Raw genomic sequence first — 15,862 nt, 5'->3', positions numbered from 1 at the left:
ATAACACATGACTCAGGTCATAAAGACTATAAATATCACGCAGTCTCTCTGGTGGCCCCTTGGCCATCACTGTGGGTATTGCCAGTGGCACCGAGTTCCCGGTGTCAGATAAAAAGAGTTTAAAAAGCATATTTATCATTCACTCACTCAGCTATTCGTACCCCACTGTGACCCACTGCCAATTGCACGAGACTCCCAAACCTTGTGGCAAGAACATAAAAAGTTGTAATTATCGCACACCGATTCTCTTGGGCATATGACTTCCTTCTTGCACCAGCCCTCTAAGGCATTATGTAAGACTTTTAAGATCTATAAGTAACACTCACTCCGAGCGCTGCTGGATACACTTGCTTCAGTGTCACCCGATTCTCAAAGTCACAGGGTATCAAGTTACGGTTTAAAGTAAAGTAAAGTACAGTTTAAGAGGGCGTTTTAACGAGGGGTTACTGCTATTAATCTAGGCATAAATTTTTTCATAAATATTCAAAGTTCATTTTCAGTATATTCCTCACCACTGGGATTTTGTGCTTTTCTCAGTTATATCCTCTTCTTTTGTTCATTTTTTTCGTAAATGAGCGAAAAATTCCTTATTCCTTTTCGTTATCTTTTCTGTTAGTCATGGAGGAAAAATCGCTCGAGACGAGAGAGTCGATTCTCTTATCCGTCGAGATAAAGTCGTGATCGGCATTAGTGAGCTGCTCGGGTTTACTTGATCGGCATTAGTGAGCTGCTCGGGTTTACTTGATAATTATCAGTTGCTGTGAATGTTTGCTATATTATATATATATATATATATATATATATATATATATATATATATATATATATATATATATATATATATGTATGTATGTATGTATGTATGTATGTATGTATGTATGTATATGTATATATATACATATATATATATTTAAATTAACTAATATTATTCTTTCCATTTTCAAATTTTCATTCTCTTCTCACTTTCATTTACGATGACACTGAATATCCCTTCTCCATAGCAGTGCCTGGTCGCTTAGGCTTAAGTCGTACTGTTCCCCATTTTTATGTTCATGTAGCCGTTATATATTTTTTTTAATCTCTTTTGAAGACCGCTCTTTTTTCTCTCTCTCATTTCCTAGTATGTGTTCCTTGCTAAGTTTGGGCCTTCTATAACTAAATGTCGCTAGAGTGAATTCGTTGTATGCTCTTTAGGTAGTAGTTACACATTGGATTATTTGTATAATTTTTTTCATTTCATTTTCGTAATTGTTTATTTTTCTTTAATGTTGGGGACATCGTTAAACACTCCATTTAAAAAAGTGTAGATGGAAATATTAGAACTTGGTAGGACTCCCTATTAATATCGTTCTCCTCAACACATTTTGTAACATATAAAAGTGTAGATGGAAATATTAGAACTTGGTAGGATTCCCTATTAATATCGTTCCCCTCAACACATCTGGTAACATATAAAAGTGTAGATGGAAATATTAGAGCTTGGTAGGACTCCCTCTTAATATCGTTCTCCTCAACACATTTTGTAACATAAAAGCGTAGATGGAAATATTAGAACTTGGTAGGACTCCTTATTAATATCGTTCTCTTCAACACATTTTGTAACATATAGCCTTTGTGGGCCTCTTCAGAGTGAGTTCGGTACTTCCGTTCTGTGACACTCAAGATTTCGACGTGTAAAAAAAATTGCTCTTGACGTCAATTATGAATCGTGTAATTCATATCCTCTGTTGCATATGTGTGTTAAATTACATTCAAGTTAATAGGATTATTGAAATACTTAAACATTTTTAGTGGAACGAGAAGTGACTGATAATGACGTATATAAAGGTAGGCTTGAGTTTTCTTCCTCATTTGGTAACCAGTGAGACAATCAGAGAGAAACTTCTCTTGGTAATGAAAGCGTTTTTATTTATTATTTGTATTAAGTTGTTATTTGTTTGTTCGTGTAGACGTGTCCTTCGAGCAATGTGATCATGAGATAATTTACCTGCGTAAGTGGTTACATTTTCACTGGTTAAATATAAAAAAAAAATTATTAGCAAGCAATTCAGCAGTATACGGAAGAACTCTAGACTCTTGGAAACAGGCTAGAAGTATCAGCGAACTTTTGCATCGTGATCAAATAAGTCTTTTATTATCAAACACTAGTCAGTGGTTTAAAAGTGTGTGATTTTCAGTAAAGCCTCTATTTTGATTTTCTTCCTGAATGGCCATGGCTGGGAAAACTATTTTTGTTGACTGTAAGAAAATATGGACTTATTATCCATAGGATGATTGTCTTGTTGTAAGTTATCCCGCATCATTACGTCAGTGCTCATTGATGCCGTAGTCTTGCGATGGGTATATATGTAAATTTTAAAAAAATCCGTAAGGTTTTCTGTATTTCAATGAATTAACGCACTGTGCGTTACTAAATGGTATAATCAGGAGATGGGTAGCTCGATACCGGTAGGAATATCATTTTATATATATATATATATATATATATATATATATATATATATATATATATATATATATATATATATATATATATATATATATATATATATATATATATATATATATATGTATATTGCTAATATAAGTATTTATGAAGCAGTATTATCTGACGAATGTAATGAGAATTCTCTTATATAACAGCGCGATAAACTACATGGATTTCGGGAAAACTCGAAGGAAGACTGTAATTAAACATTTAAATTAGAATAGAAGACCAATCAGAAGAACAAAAATCCTTTTAAAAATCTTCACTTGTCCAAGGAATTTTCTCACTCTCTCTCTGTCTGTCTCTGCGTCGTACATTAAATATACATTTGTTTTCTTATGTTTATTTTAGCGACGCCAGTTCTAGTAACCATAAATCATTCACATTTTTGTGGGCCTTTCGTGAAACTGCCCATTTCGTACTAGTGTAACTCGGATAACTGTTGCGGCAGTTAGTGTGTTCGTTTAACATCAGTACCTTCATGCGGTGCACTGTAGGCATTACTTAAGGTTCTTTGCAGCGTGCCTTCGGCCCCTAGCTGCAACCCTTTTCCTTCCTTTTTACTGTACCTCCTTTCATATTCTCTTTCTTCCATCTTACTTTCCACCCTCTCCTAACAATTGATTCATAGTGCAACTGCGAGGTTTTCCCCTATTACACCTTTCAAACCTTTTACTGTCAATTTCCGTTTCATCGCTGAATAGCCTCATAGGTCCCGATGCTTGGCCTTTGGCCTAAATTCTGTATTCAGTTCAATTAACGCCAGCAGCATCCTAATGGCTTCAGGCATGTATACCGATCAAAAGAGAAAGACTGTTAAGAAGAAACACACTGTATGAAAAACCAAGGAAAGCAACTCCTTCACAAACAATCAAAGGCAGTTTAGAAGAACAAAGTGAGAAATAAAAAAAAAAAAAACTTTGGCATCAACAACAACGCTAAAGAAAACAAAACGCTACAAAATAACAAAGGGCCCCAGAAGAAAAGCACGGTTTCCAAGGCAGATTTCTTTGCGCTTTCACACATCTTTTCCTACTCCTACGTTCTGAGAAGTGGTGTTGCAATCACGTGGCCCTTCGAGTTTCGATTCTCTGTTTACTTCTTTATGTTCTGTTTATTTCTTTGTGCTTCTGGGATTATTCAGACTTACATCAAAACTCAACGGGCTTTCTGCTTTCTTAGCAGTGATGCGCCGTGCAAATAGCGGCGGTAGTATCCGACTGCCGTGTGTGTGTGTGTGTGTGTGTGTGAGAGTTGGGTTAACAACACCGACGTCTTGAGGGTATCCATAAGTATACAACCGTGTGCCCGAACAGTAGTCTCAGTAGTGTCGAGGTAGCATCGCTGTGCGTCTTCCGTGTCTCTTATTCGGTCTATATTTCACACCTGTCTCATCCCGAGTCTCTCTCTCTCTCTCTCTCTCTCTCTCTCTCTCTCTCTCTCTCTCTCTCTCTCTCTCTCTCTCTCTCTCTCTCTCTCTCAGGATCCTACCCCCTCGAGCCATCATCATTCATCACCTTTTGCTTTCTGTTGTATCCATTTATCATTATTTATGATTTATCCGGTGTGTGGACTCTTCCTTCCTAATTTATCTCTCTCTCTCTCTCTCTCTCTCTACATTCAATGTATTTTTTGTTAGGTCTTTCTAATATTCTTTTTACGGAATTTTTGAAAAATTATTTTTAGAAATATTTTACATATATTTGTGCCTCACTAGAATTAAAATGAATAACATTTTGTTTGAACTGTTGATGCTGTAATACGATTTTATAAGTCTGAAATTTAATAAAATCATACGTTATTCGTTAGACGCTTTTCTTATAAATTGTTATAAAGCTTATAGACATTTTCAAAGGAATTATGTATATTTCAACTGAAGAATTGGGCGGCCTGATTTATCACTCATCGGCCGTAGGCCTCAATTTACACAATTATCGTTCTCTCTTGACTAAAAGGTCTGTTGTAAGTATCTTTCACACACGGCTTTTTCACAAGACAGAGCATAATGCCTACTCTTATCCCTGCCTTTTCATTTTCTCTTGGAGACGGTGGGAGTTGGAAACTGGAGTAACCTTATATATCTATCTATCTATATATATATATATATATATATATATATATATATATACATATGCGTGTGTATGTGTATGTATGTATGTATATGTATATATAGAAATAATCGACACAGAGGTAAATTTCTTACTCACATCAGGATCAGGCCCAGGTCTTTCAATTGAAAGACGAGACCACTGCCAACCAAGCCACAACCAGTGGCCTGCCCAAAATAGTTAATGGTACTCAGAAATTATATATATATATATACATATATACTATATATATATATATATATATATATATATATATATATATATATATATTCTTTCTTCTTCTTCTTCTTCTTCTTCTTCTTCTTCTTCTTCGTTTAACGTGCTTTTCCCATTTTTTTTTCATATGGGGTAAGCAAGATGCCTTCTGGAAGGACTTTGATCTATGTTGGGGTAGGCCGTAGCCTTTATATATTATATATATATATATATATATATATATATATATATATATATATATATATATATATATATATATATATATATAACTTCCGTTGCTAAGAAATTTCATAGAATACAGTAGTTAGCATTCATTTCTTAGTATCTCCTTTGATGACAAGAAACACAAAAGCTGTCTTTGTAACGCCTAACGCTGAGTTTTGATTTAAGTCCGAACAATCCCAGAAGCATAGAGAAGAGACAGAACATAAAGAAGTAAATAGAGAATGAAACTCGAAGGGCCAAGTGATTGCAACACCACTTCTCAGAACGTAGGAGTAGGAAAAGATGGGGCAGAATGGCCGGTGTGAAACCACAAAGGAACCTGCCTTGGAAATCGTGCTTTTCTTCTGTGGCCCTTTGTTATTTTGTAGCGTTTTGTTTTCTTTTGCCGTCTTGTTGATGCCAAAGTGCTTTTTTTAATTTTTCGCTTTGTTCTTCTAAACTGCCTTTGATTGTTTGTGAAGGAGTTGCTTTCCTGGGTTTTTCATATAGTTTGTTTCTTCCGAAGAGTCTTTATTTTCTTCTTAAGAGTGTTTCTCTTTTGCTTCGTTCTCGATGCTGATTTGTTTTAACTTCTATATCCGTTTTTTCAGTGTTCGTAAAACGTGTTTTGAATGTCGAGTAATTAATTGACTTCATGATTCTTCGTATTACGAAGTTCTTTATGTTTTTCGTTTTCATATCTGTTGATGAAAATCTTTTATTTCCAGTTTTCACTGGAATTTCCATAGGTGATTCGATCGTTTTATTTACAGAATTGATTGTTTTTGAGTGTTGTGTTTCCAGGTAGCATAAGAAAAAAGCATTTTTTTAAAGAATTTGCTTTAAGAGATGTATTATCAACAAATTTAGATTATAAAGGTAAATAAAAGGTTTTCAAAATATAAAGATGTATTATGGAGTACTGAATTTTCATTGCTTTTTAATGTGAAATATTCAGACCTCCGCATTTACACGAGTTTGAATGGTGTACATAGAGTCTACGTGCATGTCAACATTCTCGAGTGCTCACGTTTGATCATTATCTGAGTACATGTACGTGTTTATTAGCCGGAAGTATATGATGTTTACGGTTAGATTATATGCATGGTTTATACGAGAATCCAGAATACAAAAAAAAATTGATTTGGTGGTCTTTGTTGTCGTTGATGTCACAGGAATGATCCTAATGATTTTATGGTCTTTGTTGTCGTTGATGTCACAGGAATGATCCTAATGATTTTATGGTCTTTGTTGTCGTTGATGTCACAGGAATGATCCTAATGATTTTATGGTCTTTGTTGTCGTTGATGTCACAGGAATGATCCTAATGATTTTATGGTCTTTGTTGTCGTTGATGCCACAGGAATGATCCTAATGATATGCCGGTGGCATGCGTCTGCTTTTGTGGTCATTTCCCTACCCGGTCACCAAGTCCCGTTTTTGAGACCCCCCTCAAAAGGGGATCTGAAAATAACGTCGTGCGCTTATTGCCCTGATGTTGCGCTTTAATAGGCGATCGGATCCTATTGCTAGCAATAATTCTTTCTCGCAGTCCTTGCATGCTTGATATCGCTGATTGTGGTCCCTGGAAAGGATTGGAGCAAAAAGAGAACTCTCTCTCTCTCTCTCTCTCTCTCTCTCTCTCTCTCTCTCTCGTATTTTGTATTCTATTTTATCGGAGATAAGCTTACCATTACTGGGTACTATCATGCGAGATAAATTAAGTTCAGGAAAAGAACTGACAAGCTGACAGTTAATGATACATCACATTTTCTTATTCCTTCGGTAAAGATTGCTCTGTTTTTATTTGTTCATGCTGTCTTCTTTTCTTTGTTTATTGATTAAAATATTGATGAGTCTTCATTGATACTCTGCAACGGTTGATTATCATAGATGTTCATGAACGGAGGCCGCCCGTGTGCTCCGCCCGGTTTTCGTCAGTGTGCAATTTTTGCATCTTTTGTCAAGACTATAAGTAGGTGAAAACATTAATCTAAATCCCGTAGATTGCATTCACGTTTGATTCGTGGCGTGGCCATAACTGAAACTATGAGGTAAAGGCTTTATGTATATAGTTTTCATATTTCACTAATGAAGCCCTTTCACATGACGCCAAGGTTAGTAATCATGTTAGCGTAGTGGTATGTAGAAACACTGCCCGAAAATAGGTAATATATAATCTCCCTTACATAACGGAGATTTCATCTGCTCTCGCCTTTGCTATAACAAAAGAAAACATTTTTGGGCAGTTTCAGAAAAATTTTTAGTTTTTTCATTTACTGCAACCTTTTACGAACTGTAAAGTTTTGAGTTTTATATGTAATATATATATTTATATATATTATATATATATATATATATATATATATATATATATATATATATATATATATATATATGTATATATATATATATATATATATATATATACATGAAGTGAGATGTTATCAGACCTTTCTTTTCCCATATATAAATAAAGTTCCCGATACGAATACGTACAAAGTTCTTAATGCAAATACTTAAACAAGTAAAAAATACGCCAAAGTTCCTTCGGCGCAATCCAGTTTTCTTTACAGCGTATGATCAAGGCCACCAAAAATAGATCTATCTTTGGGTGGTCTCGGTATAATGCTGTATGAGCCACGGGCCGGTGGTGGCCTGTCGTACATGGTTGCCAGAGGCACGATTATGGCTAACTTTAACCTTAAATAAAATAAAAACTACTGAAGGTACAGGGCTGCAATTTGTTATGTGTCATGATTGGAGGGTAGGTGATCAACATACCATTTTGCAGCCCTCTAGCCTTAGTAGTTTTTAAGATCTGAGGGCGGACAGAAAAAGTGCGGACAAAATAAAGTGCCGACGGACAGACAAAGCCGGCACAATAGTTATCCTTTACAGAAAATTAAAACGTCTTAATAGAAATACAGACTTCTAGACATTAATACAATACATACAAAATTCCTATTAAAACTGTTTAGAAAATTCTTAGTAGAAATACGAAAGTGTCGATACAAACACAAACTTCTCGATACAAATTCTTACAAACCCCCTTCATACAATTACCTGCAAACGTCCTGGTACAAATGCCTAACGGCAAGGACGCTTTGCATTTGATTTGAAGGATTATGTCAAGTTGCGGGCGAAGGAACGCGAAGGAGACCCATCCAAGGGCCCTAGATCGGCGAAATGCCCCAGGCAGGACCTTTTATCTGGCCTCAATTCGGTGCATGTTTACGGCCCCGGGGATGGTATTCCTTTCCTCTAGTGGCTTGCCCTAAATGCTTCTCTCGAGCTACGGTATTCCTCTCTCTCTCTCTCTCTCTCTCTCTCTCTCTCTCTCTCTGTGCCGCGATCATTTTGTTCTTATTCAGAGTAACCTTCTTGTTGGTACTTTTACCTATTGTTCGTTCTCCGTAATGTCCTTTGTACTTATAATGTCTATTCGCTCTATAATGTCTATTCGCTCTACTTTTTGCTTGTTTATTATTTCATATATCATTTATCTTTTTTTTTTGTATTTTAACTGTATTTGTGATACTGCTTCGCTGTTTTCTATATTTCGTACTTTTATTTGTGCCCCTTCGTTGTATTTTCCAGTAGTTTTACACTCTTCCTGCTAGGTCATAGTCCCCTTTTTTTTCCTTTATATAATTCCATCCTTATTACTTTCTAAGTTTTCCGTTATTTCAAACTTTCTTTTACTTCTCCGTTTTTCCTCGTTTTTGTGCAGTGGCGCACAATAAAACTTTGATATAATCAAGATATTGTTTTCTTTTCTTTGCTTTGTGCCTGTTCTGTTGGGTTATATTCATGCTTTTTACATGAGCACGCGCGTGCGCGCACACCCATATATATATATATATATATATATATATATATATATATATATATATATATATATATATATATATATATATATATATATATATATATATATATATATATATATATGTATATATAAGTGTGTGTATATACATATACATATACACCTAGTGTATATGCACGCATCAGCATATGGAACTTGGGTATAAATGCGCGGATACACACTTGCTGTGTGCTTGCAATTTCCTCGGCATTAATTTTGGATTATTCGTACCCAGAAGAGGAACTTGCATAATACTGTATTTGACTTTTACCTTCGTATAGAAGTTTTTCAGACTTTCAGACTTTTTCTTCATGACCGCGTAGTTCTCTCAGTTCATACCCTCTGTCGTCCATCTTATGTCAGGGAGGTCAAAGGTGAAACGTGATTTCTGCTTCACATCTCTCCCATGTTCAGAACCGGTCTCCCGCTGGGAGATGTACCCCGACCTAAATTTCATTTTCCACATACATTTCTGGTGAAATTTTCCCCTCTCTCTCTCTCTCTCTCTCTCTCTCTCTCAGACACACACACTATCTTAATGAATGTTTTATGTTTAATAACCATATGGTTTTTAGGAAATTTACTTTCAGTTTATTTTTAAATTTTTAAATGGGACGATTTTATGGTGAAATTAATAAAAAAAAAATTACCGCACATGCTCTTTGTAGGAAGCGTTTGGTCTCCCTCTCTCATGCATTTCCAGTAAAAAATTCTCCCTTTTTATTCTTTTTGCCTTTTTCCTCATCTACTGTCCCACTGCCACGTCGTTGCCCTACGGTTTTTGGCACGTCGTTCCTCGCTACTCTCTACCCGTCCACCCACCCACCCCGCCCACACGGGAGGGCATCGGGAAAGGATAAGAGTTGCATTTCGTCATTTCCTCCGGACGGCGTAAAAGTAACGCGGACTCTGACCCCCTCCTCCCACCCCATACACCTCCCCTTCCGTCTCTCTCCCTCCCCTCCTCGCCACCCAATGCCGCCTCCACGTAATCACCTAACCAAAGCACCAAATGACCTGCCTTGGCCCGAGGCGCCCACCCAAGCGTATTTAATCACTTATTCGTCAGGGCGTATTTAATTCGTTATTCGCCTGCGCACGTATTAAATTTCCGTCCTGGTAGAGTTTATATTTCAGTACCAACCGCCACCTACACTTCACTCCTATTATCATTCAAGTTAAAATCAGATCGTGTTAAGTTTTTTTTTTATATTCTTTTTTTCTTCTTCTTCTTCTCCCAGGGTATATAGCTCAGGATCTTATGCGTGGCTGTGGCGAGCCTTTGCATAATTCCAAGCCAACCGGAGAACCGTTTTCCGCGCAATAAATTCCTCCTCTGGGTCGTGGATCCCCCTTTTAGCGATCCTCAGTCGCAGCGTCGCCAATGAGAGAGAGAGAGAGAGAGAGAGAGAGAGAGAGAGAGAGAGAGAGAGAGAGAGAGAGAATGTACGCTCTCTCCCTCTGGTAGAATTGCAAATACTCTGAACTCCCTCTCGCTCTCTAGTTGAATTACAAATATACAGTTTCTCTCTCTCTCTCTCTCTCTCTCTCTCTCTCTCTCTCTGGCATGTTTTGTGTTTCCAGTGTACACTTTAAGTCCGTATTCATTGCTTGCGGCCGAAACTTTGTCCTTCCTGATGGAAGGAACGACGGATATGCATGTGGCTGCCGCGGTGGTTTGATGAATTCCGAGACGTATCCTGTATGGAGCTTGATGGCCTATGGGAAGGTGGGAAGGGGAGGGGAAGGGTTGGAGGGGGGCGGGGGAGGGAATGGAGAGGGGTGGAGGAGTCTTGTGGCAGGAAGAGGATCAGTGAGAAATCCTGGTTATGCCGGAGAAAATGTCCTCTTCTCGCACCACCTTCTGGCTTTCACTTTTCGTCTCTCTCTCTCTCTCTCTCTCTCTCTCTCTCTCTCTCTCTCTCTCTCTCTGTCAAAAACATTAAAACTATCAGTAGCATAAGTGGGTAGCAAGCTCTAGTGTCATTTTTATAATAGATTAATTGCAACAATTAAGAACAAATATTTTCAAGTACACAACTTTCTCCCAAAAATTAATTTCCGGAAAGATAATAAAAGTTAATAAGTAAGTAAGCAAAAAGGAAGCCTTAGCCAATGGCATTGATTTTAAAGTGAATAATTTTTTCGAACTGAATTATTAGGGCCATCTGGGTCCATACTACAGAATTTTAATTTTGCGAATATAACGATTCGTACTTGGTTGGCCACGTGTTTCCCCTTAAACATTTTTGGGTACGTATGTGTGTTAGCATATATTTACGGTTTTTTTTCGTTTACGAATATTGCAGGAATTTAGTTGTAAATATTACTTTAAAAAAAAAGGTCGAGCCTTGCAGACTTAATGGTAAAAAAAAAATTACAGAAAAGTCTAAAGGTTTTGGAAACTCATCCTGTTTTAAATGTCATTGTTCTTCATATGTTTCAATACCCGCAGTGTTTATGGAAGACTGTGAAAGTTTAGATTTTATGAAAATGTTTTTTTGTATTGCTTTGTATTCTATTAGCAGATGCAAAGCAAAGGTTTTATGTTGACAGCCTTGAAACGGTCAAATGCTGATGGAAATGGTGCACGAAGCTAAAGTTAATACTGGGTATAAGAAGCAATAAATAATTCAGTTGAAATTCTCTCTCTCTCTCTCTCTCTCTCTCTCTCTCTCTCTCCTTGATATTACCATTGGTGTTATTACAGTGTCAATTCCACTCAGCAACGAACGATGTACCAAAATTGTGCCTTTCTCAAGAGAAGAAATAAAATTGGTAATTTACTATTATTATTATTATTATTATTATTATTATTATTATTATTATTATTATTATTATTATTATTATTATTATTATTATTAAGAAACAGTTAAACAAGACCGCAAACTTTACATTTTTAGACCTAAAAGGTTGGCCAGAAGGCATTTTCCTTGAATGACAGACAGTGTCAGAGAAGTTGGACAGTTAGGGCAACAAGAAATCATAATGAACGAATGAAAATTAAAAACCAGAAAGTGTGTACAAGTTACCCTGTTTGCATTACCCCCATTCATTATGGGTTAGATATGTGGATATAGTGGCGGCAAAGCGTAGTGAAATGCTTAATGCAATTCCTCTCTACTCTCTCTCTCTCTCTCTCTCTCTCTCTCGTGGCTTGGCGTGTTTGATTAATTAAGTAGTGTGTTTTATAATTATCAGTTTGTCTCTTTCGTATGTATCATACTTCTTACCTTTTTCACGAAGACTAAAAGCTGTGGCGTATATGATAAATAAATTGAATTTTTCTGATCATCTTAATTTAACAATACCAAGTGTTGGTAATGTTAAATATAACTTATTTTAGGCTAAGTTATTAAAAGAAATGTAGATGTTAAAATAAAGTTTTTAATTAATGGCAGCGGAGTTACCGAAACATGGGTAATTTTAGCCGTAGAGTTTGTTTTGGGTTTCTTGTGTGTCACCAATGAAGTTGGAAATTGGTAACGTTGTAATATCACTCGGGAACATGTCTGTATGTAAAATTGTTTAATGATCTGTAAAAATGTTTTTAATTTTAATTTAGATTAAATGCATATTTTGTCGTAGATCTTATGTTAAAAGGAACAATCTAAAATCGTGCCGCTAAAGAATGGACCTCTTAGAGCCCGAGTTGGTTTTCTCTTTCTCCTCGGAAAAGGAAACATCATCGCGTGCATGTCACACGTATTACCCCTCCCACGTCCTTTCTCCCAGCTACCACACCCTGTGTCCCTGCAGCATTATCCTTAAAGCCTCTAGCTTCCTGTCAGCCCTAGCATGGCCCTGGTGGGGCTGTGTCGTAGTGGTGGCGGCAGTAGTAGTGGCGGAGGCGGCGGCGGGAGTAGGATCTTGTTGGCGTCGTAAAGAAGGCAAACATGTAGGCCCGTCAGCGAGATGTTGACAGTCTCTGTGCCTCCTCGCCTTCTTCTTTCTTCAATAACTCGAGAGAGTTAGCGCCGAGGGGATAAGCATAACCCACCTCTGGCCTTCCCCGTCTCGGCTGTCTGGTCTCATTACCGAAATGCTGATTTAAAAAGGGCGTCCTTTCCCTCCCCCTTTGTGGGTGTTCTTTATTATAGGCACCGTGACATTTGGCCTGACACTTGTACTATGTTAAAGACGATCGTGGGGTTTGGTGTGGGTGGGCTGGGGGAAGGGAAGATGTGGGTGGGGGGAATGGGTAGGGGACAGACGGTTTTGTTTGTAGGTCCCATTCAATGAGACTATTGTTAGGGATGATATTTATTTTGCCTTCGGACATTTTTACGCGGCGGTGAAGAGAGTAGAAGTGTTTGACGATACAGGAGGTGATTTTTTTTTCTTTGGCGGAAGGGAGGGAGGGGGGAGGGAGGGGTGGTGGTTGAGGGTAAAAATTCTCCTCCACGGAAGGTTTAACTTGTGTGGTGATATATTTCGTCCTAATTTGATGAGGTGGTCTTTCTTATTTTATGTTATGTTTTTCCCTCGTGGTTTATGCGTAATTTTATGACTTGCCATGGTTTGATATGTTTTTATTTGAAGTTTTAGCTACAAATTGGAAAGCCCAGTATTTATTAAGGTATGAGAATAAGTTTGACACTTGTTGTCATCGTCATCTTGAAAATTATGTTATTACTGTATTTATTGATTTAAAGATCATTGCGGTGACGATATTATCTTCAAAGTAGCCTTTTATATTTTTATGTTTCTCAGATGTCTCTTAGTAATAATAATAATAATAATAATAATAATAATAATAATAATAATAATAATAATAATAATAATGAACGTTGTTATTATTATTATTATTATTATTATTATTATTATTATTATTATTATTATCATCATCAAAGTAGCTGTCTTATTTTTATGACCCAAAAACTTTTCTTTATTACACATTATATTACTATTCTTACATTTAATAAAATCCTTTAGATATTCAATTCACGCTGTGACCAGATGGTGGAATGATCTTCCTAGTTTCGTAGGTTAATGATAGGAAATTCCTTTTGTTCAAAGAGGATGCCAGCGCCTTTTTTTTTTCTTTCTTTCTTTCTTTCTTTTTGAGCGGGCTCACGTGAGTCTCTCTTCATAATTAATTTTTATTATTGTATTTATCTTTATTTGTTTTTTTTTTCCTTTGTATTGTATTCTCTACTTCGATATTTTTTATTTCTTTTATGTAATTTATTCTCGTCTTATGTGTTTTATATTCTGCACATTCCCTGTCTGAGCTCTTGCGCTTGTCGCATTCTGCCTTTCCAGTTTGGTTTGTAGTTTAGCTCATAATAATAATAATAATAAATTCATGATCACATGTCGACGCCAATAATACCACAGACTTCTCCTTTCGTCGAAAACCGAGAGACTGGCTCTGTTCTGCCGACGAGTGATTGCTAGACCTTCTTAAGCTCCTGGACTTTTCATTCCATCTTTGCCTAGGTGCAATCATTCTTTCTTACCGAAGACATTTTTATTTTCTCACGCCCCAGGAACGATCTCAGTCTATCGGACACAATGTATCATCTCGCTTTGTCGGTTGCAGTGAAAGCTTTTGTGTCGCGCTAAATTTTACTGTATTTAGTATTGAGTTCTATTGTAGTATGTTTGAATGGTACTACAAATAAGTTTTTAATTATGTCAGGAGAATAGAGGGAGGGGAAACAAGTGAAGTCAGACATATTTGTTAACTATATGGTAACCCAGACTCATATTCAAACGCCTTGCATCCCCACATGCTTTATCTTTTGTATCCAAAATATGATTATTTACAACATTTATTAACGAATTTCCATACTATCTGAAAGATCAGCAGTTTAGAATATAGCTATTAATACATACCACCCTCCTTATCAATTTCAGAGTGAGAAGAACGAGGTGAAGCAGAAGTGGGCGTCGCGCCTCCTGGGAAAGCTGAGGAAGGACATCACGCAGGAGTGTCGGGAGGACTTCGTGCTCTCCATCACCGGCAAGAAGCCTGCCATGTGCGTCCTCTCCAATCCCGACCAGAAGGGCAAGATGAGGCGCATCGACTGCCTCCGGCAGGCTGATAAGGTACGGCAGGGTCTTAGCTATGTTGTCCTGCAGGTTGCTGCCAAGGGGGGTCTTTTAGATTTGAAGGTGGACCTCAGGGATGCTGCTAGATGTTGGCCTGCTAAGGTATAGCCTTTTAGATTTGAAGGTTGACCTCAAGGATGCTCCTTTGGGTGGCCTTTTAGATTTGAAGGTTGACATCAAGGATGCTCCTTTGGGTGGCCTTTTAGATTTGAAGGTTGACCTCGAGGATGCTCCATTGGGTGACCTTTTAGATTTGAAGATTGACCTCAAGTTCCATGTGTGGCATGTGTTTGTGAAACACTGTAGATAGAACGTATGTGAATTTAAACACATTGTTATGATATAACGTTCAGTTTGTGTAACTTTTCAAGCATTTATGATAGGACCCTCATGAGCCATACCATAGAGAACAGTTTTGAATATTTTGGGGGGACCATGTCTTCACGTGTTAACAAAGTGTCTTGAGAACTGATAAACGGAATTTAACGATATTGTGGTGCATACATTCATTGAGTAACTATCTCCACGTAACGTTTGATGGGTTTCTAGCTGATTACAATTTCTCGCCACTGAAACATTATGGTCCAATTTAAAATTTTAATGGTTTTCAGAATTTAGCTTTGTACTTAAGAGTCTGTTTACGACAACATTGTATGTTTTGGCGGTGGTATGTCCTCCACTGAGTGCCGTCGTCTAACCCCCGACAGGTGTGGCGTCTGGACTTGGTGATGGTGATCTTGTTCAAGGCGATCCCGCTGGAGTCTACCGACGGCGAGCGATTGGAGAAGAGCCCGGACTGCCTCCACCCCGGCCTCTGCGTCAACCCGTACCACATTAACGTATCCGTCCGAGAGCTTGATCTTTATCTCTCTAACTTCATCACCATGAACGGTAAGTCCGCGATGCTCCCTTCTTCTTCTC

At 37.3% G+C, this 15,862-nt stretch overlaps 1 protein-coding gene across 27 annotated transcripts in view; it reads left to right on the top strand.

Annotated features, from left to right (window-relative positions):
• Window positions 1-15,862, top strand: part of NfI (Nuclear factor I) — a 473,509-nt gene that overhangs the window by 340,697 nt on the left and 116,950 nt on the right. For all 27 annotated transcript variants that reach the window (XR_010855470.1, XR_010855469.1, XM_067117590.1 and 24 more), the window contains 2 exons: window positions 14,747-14,938; window positions 15,649-15,832. Coding sequence is in view for 25 of the 27 variants with exons in the window: in XM_067117590.1 (XP_066973691.1) it covers window positions 14,747-14,938; window positions 15,649-15,832 (376 nt within the window). In the remaining 2 variants the exon portion in view is untranslated. The remainder of the gene's footprint in view (window positions 1-14,746; window positions 14,939-15,648; window positions 15,833-15,862) is intronic.

Source organism: Macrobrachium rosenbergii, chromosome 15 (assembly GCF_040412425.1).
Source record: "Macrobrachium rosenbergii isolate ZJJX-2024 chromosome 15, ASM4041242v1, whole genome shotgun sequence".
NCBI lineage: Eukaryota > Metazoa > Arthropoda > Malacostraca > Decapoda > Palaemonidae > Macrobrachium > Macrobrachium rosenbergii.
Note: the sequence above shows the minus strand (reverse complement) of the source record. Positions and strands in the feature narration are given on the sequence as shown.